Source organism: Trachymyrmex septentrionalis, unplaced genomic scaffold (assembly GCF_001594115.1).
Source record: "Trachymyrmex septentrionalis isolate Tsep2-gDNA-1 unplaced genomic scaffold, Tsep1.0 scaffold176, whole genome shotgun sequence".
Classification (NCBI taxonomy): domain Eukaryota; kingdom Metazoa; phylum Arthropoda; class Insecta; order Hymenoptera; family Formicidae; genus Trachymyrmex; species Trachymyrmex septentrionalis.
Window position 1 is genome coordinate 331,445 of NW_017304928.1, and position 5,036 is coordinate 336,480.

The window sequence follows — 5,036 nt, forward strand, 5'->3', positions numbered from 1 at the left end:
ATGCAAAAAATACAAAAGTTGTTCGCTTTAATCGTCTACAGAAATAAAACCACGCGATGAATTCCGCTCAAAATTTGATAGTAATCAGCTGAAAGATGATACTTGTCAAAAAGTAATGTGACATGACACTGCGTGTGCCCTCTGACAGATTTTCTAAGAACTTATTGACTTACTCTTGTATTCTCGCGTCCTTGTGTTGTATCGTACGTCGTAATTTAGTGTTGCGCTTTATTATTCTGAGAGTGTGAGATTCCAGATGATATTCGAGCACGTTCTGTAATCCTGTCCTTTGTTATCTTAATACATCTCGTCATTATCGCGGTCGAGCTCAAAATCAAATTGTGCAGATACGGTCAAGCTCTTACTGCAAGCGGTACTGCACTTGTCGCCGCCCGGCTAGTTTACATTGTTACGACATCAACAATTTGTAGAGTGATTTGAAAAACTTAGATGGTTCGCATCGAGATAAGAATTTCTCTATCTATTAGGTCAATCAGAAAGTTCCGTCCGTCTAGCGGCGAGTAGCTGTAGCTAAAACTGTCAATAACTCTAATATCTAAACCAAAGTTAATTTTTTAGTTTTATCATCTGTCAATAAAATTCAATATATAAAAATATACGTTTGCATCAATAATATTGCTTTTTACTGCATCGAAAATGTCGACATTTGAGCCAAATAAGCGTTATTTGCGCGAAGTGTTAATCTTTTGCTTCAAATGGAAGAAAACTGCAGTTGAAGCTCATCAAATGCTTGCAGAAATTTATGGCGATAGTGCTCCTTCCGATAAAACATGCAGAAAATGGTTTCGACGCTTTAAAAGTGATGATTTTGATATGGAGGACAAAGAGCATTTTGGACAGCCAAGATTGCATTTGAAGACGAAGAATTGCAGGCATTGATGATTGAAGATCCATATCAAACGCAAAAACAACTTGCAGAAGAATTAAATTGTGCTCAATTTGTTATTTCCGACCGTTTGAAAGCCTTAGGAAAGGTCTACAAGGAAATAAAATGGGTCCCATATAAATTGCAGCCAAGAGATTGAAAGGCGAAAAACTATCTGCGAAATTCTGTTTGCTAAGTAACAAAGAAAGAGGTTTTTGCGAATTGTGATTAGCGATGGAAAGTGGATCTATTTCGATAACCCCAAACGCCGAAAAATCATTTGTGATCCAGGCCAACCATCGACATCGATGCCAAAGCGGAATATCCCCGGAAAGAAGGCATTGCTCTGTATTTGATGGGATCAGAAGGATGTAATGTACCATGAGCTGTTGAAATCTGATCAAACAATCACAGGGGATCTCTACCGAGAACGAATTATCCGTTTGAGCCGAGCATTGCAGGGAAAACGATCAGAATATGAAACGAGACAGCATAAAATAATTTTGCTTCATGACGCTCGGCCTCACGTCATAAAACTTGTCAAGGAAACGTCAGAAGTACTTCGCTGGGAAGTGTTACCCTATGCGGCATATTCACTAGACTGTGTCCCTTCCGACTATCTTCCGATTTGTTTCGATCAATGGCACACGCACTTGCAGAGGAACACTTTAATTCTTTTGAAGACGTCGAAAAATGGGTCTCTGAGTGGATAACCTTCAAAGATGAGTCATTTTCACCGCGGAATTCGCTTACTGCCAGAAAGATGGAAAAAAGTCATCGCTAACGATGGTCAATATTTTGATTGAGGTACTTTTTTATATTGTTTTATAAATAAAACCATACTTTTTGCAAAAAAACGAACGAAACTTTCTGATTGACCTAATAATATCGTGAGTCGAGAACGCCGCTTATGAGACCCATTTAGCCCCTCCCCCCCTCCCCAACGTCTCATGTAATGCACGAGCGATCATTTAATATCTAGCGTGTACGATAACATATAAACAAGTGACTGAATATATAATCTTTTTTTGTTATAAATTCTATTATTTTATTGTGTATCGCCCTACTCGTTCTCCAAGACATCCTTCGTTCCCGGCCATGAATCACCCTCTCTACCAATCTCGTGACTGAGCAGTCGATTATTCGAGCCGTCCGCGTTCGTGATCTTGTAGAGATCTTTGCGATTCGAGTAAACTCTTCGAGCTAATTCCGAGAAAGAGTGGCACGCTCTCTCGCCTGACGCCCAATATTCGATGTTGAGAGTAAGAATAATTGGAATCTATTAGATTAATTGATATTACCAGTTTTAAGTGGAGAGTGGTGATTGCGGGAGAAACTAAAGAATTACGATCACGAATGCGCGACAAAGATTTTGCACTACGCTCGTGAATGCGGTCGCAATCTACTGTATTTATATATACATAACTTTATTTGTGATGCTCCAACGATATCTTTTGTAAAATATATCATTGAGCATGTTACGTCCAAACTCCGGAAATGGATTTAAAGAAAAGAGGGAATAAAAAGAATAGAGTGTGAAAGGACTTTTGTCGCAAGTATCCGCACAGAGGCGAGTACCGTAAGTCGAACACACCTTTTTTGTGCTTGTCTCGGAATATGGGTCAACGTCCCACAAAGACGCTATGATACTTCCTATGAGCGATGCGAACGTCGGTCCGAATTTCGAATCAAGGAATCTAATCCCTTTAACTCGGCAATGGATCTCTGAAAAGGCAAGGTTAAACGACTACGAGGGTTCTTTAGGGTTTTAAAATTAAAAAACGAGAGAAAGATGAAAAATTATTAGTATCGTTTATTGTTACTATTATCAATCGAACAGAAGATAAAGAACAAGATTATACATTAATAAGTTTATTTATTACAAACTATTATTACACATTAATTGATATGATTACTATAAAAAGAAAGAAAAATTTATAGATTTACGCGATAATCATTATTAAATAATTAACATTTGACATCTATTTAATAACTATTTAAATTTTATGCTAAATTTTATGTTAAATCGCCAGAGAATCAGGTTTCAAGGTGAGCTGAGTACACAGGATTTGATCAGTCGATTTTATAGATAGTAACGGAGGAAGGAGGAAAAGATTGAAAAAGAATTCCACCGGAACTAAATATAGATTGGCGGAATCTAAAATAAATACAGGAATACAGAAACAGGGAGATTGGCCGGTAATTCCATGCCGGATTTCCTCGTGTGGATCGAAATAATAAGGGCCGATTGTAAAAGTCCTCTCGGGAATAGATGCGATAATCCGCGGGAATTGTCACTGAGTGACTCAAAAGTGTCACTCTCTTGAATGCGGAAATAGGATCTCAGTGGGAGAAGAGGAATTTCTTCTAAGAACTTCACGCTGTTCGTAGAATTCATTGGAGACGGAATTCCTCTGGAAGAAACCGGAATTGAAATGACGGATAAATCGAGTGTTAACGGAGGGGTGCCAAGAAAAATTCGCTCCACCAGAGCATCCGAAAACGCAGGTGACGAAGATTGAGGGGGAGATGAAGGGGTTCGAGGGGAAGATCAAAGAGTTCGAGAGGGAGGTGAAGGAGTTCGAGGGGAAGGTGAAGGAGAAGGAGAAGGTATCACCTCTAACGCGTCACGATTAGCAGGTAGAGCCGGCGAAGCCGATAGTGGCGAAGGTGGTGGAGGCAATGCGTTCTCGGCTGGGCTACTCCGATCTCGAGAACCCTCAAGATACTCCTGGTCCAGGACTCTCCGCGCTTCCCGATAGGCCCGACTTCTAAGCCAATCCTTGTAGGGGCGGTTTAGGCGTGGCATTGTGATTTAGTGTGGGTTAGGTTTTGCGGATATACGAGGTGTGATCAAAAAGTAAGGAGACTTTTCATTTTTATAAAAAAATATTTATTTATTCATTCAAAATTATGTTATCCCCTTCAAAATAATCCATCTCTGATACAATGCACTTGTGCCAGCGCTTTTTCCAGTCGTCAAAACACTTCTGAAATGCACTTTTGGGTATTGCCTTGAGCTCCTCCAGCGATGCAGCCTTAATCTCCTCAATCGTCGCAAATCTTCGTCCTTTCATGGGCCTTTTCAATTTTGGGAAGAGGAAAAAGTCGCAGGGGGCCAAGTCTGGTGAATACGGTGGCTGAGGCATGATGATAGTATTGTTTTTGGCCAAAAAACTACTCACTAGTAACGACGTTTTGGAACGCAGTTTTGGAACGAATTTCGCTGACACACGTGTCATACCCAAAACATCCGTTAAAATTGATTGGCATGAGCCAAACGATATGTTAAGATCATCAGCTATTTCTCTAATCGTGATTCGACGATTTTTCAACACAATTTCTTTCACTTCCTGAACATTTTCATCGGTTTTTGACGTGCTGGGGCGTCCAGAGCGAGGTTCATCGTTAACATTTTCTCGGCCCTCTTGGAATAACTTATACCATTTATAAACATTTTTTTTGCTCAAAGTTGACTCACCGTACGCCACTGTCAACATTTCAAGAGTTTTTGAACACTTAATACCATTTTTTACACAAAAATTAATACAAACTCTCTGCTCCATTATTTTCAAAAGCAAAAAATCGCCGTGCACGCAAACACGAGTCTAACCTTTATGCCTCTCACATAAAAACAACACATGCTATATAGTCAAAACTGTGAACATATGATCGTGACGAGTGTACCAACACAACAAAAAAAAATTTTTTAAATTAGAGTGTACAGAGCGCGCGAAATTCAAAAAGTCACCTTACTTTTTGATCACACCTCGTACACATATATATATATATATCCTATATATATATATATTTATATATCCTATATATATATATATTTATATGTCAAAATGAGACTTACTACTACTCTGCAAGATTAGGTTTTTGAGGATGACTGTTAAAGGTCTGTTCCTTGGGATAAAGTTCGTCTATTGGTACTAAAGTTCGGCACTTGGTGTCGAATAGATTATTAATCTAAAAAGGCGAATGTTATTTGGCTCGTCACTATTGTAACCTTCTATGGTAGAAACAGATGGTCTACCGGTGTTACTTGTTAATAACTTTTATGGTGATGACGAAATATATATTTTATCTTATTATATTTAATGTATTTTTGTTTTCTAATATAAGAAATTTATTAGTTATAAATGTC

General features: G+C 38.6%; 1 protein-coding gene across 1 annotated transcript; it reads right to left on the reverse strand.

Annotated features, from left to right (window-relative positions):
• Nucleotides 1-3,816: 3,816 nt before the first annotated feature.
• On the reverse strand, nt 3,817-4,471 carry LOC108746535 (putative uncharacterized protein FLJ37770; the record flags this gene model as incomplete). Its single annotated transcript, XM_018483358.1, has 1 exon — nt 3,817-4,471. A coding segment is annotated over exon 1 (636 nt), but the record flags the coding sequence as incomplete, so codon positions are not given.
• Nucleotides 4,472-5,036: the final 565 nt, after the last annotated feature.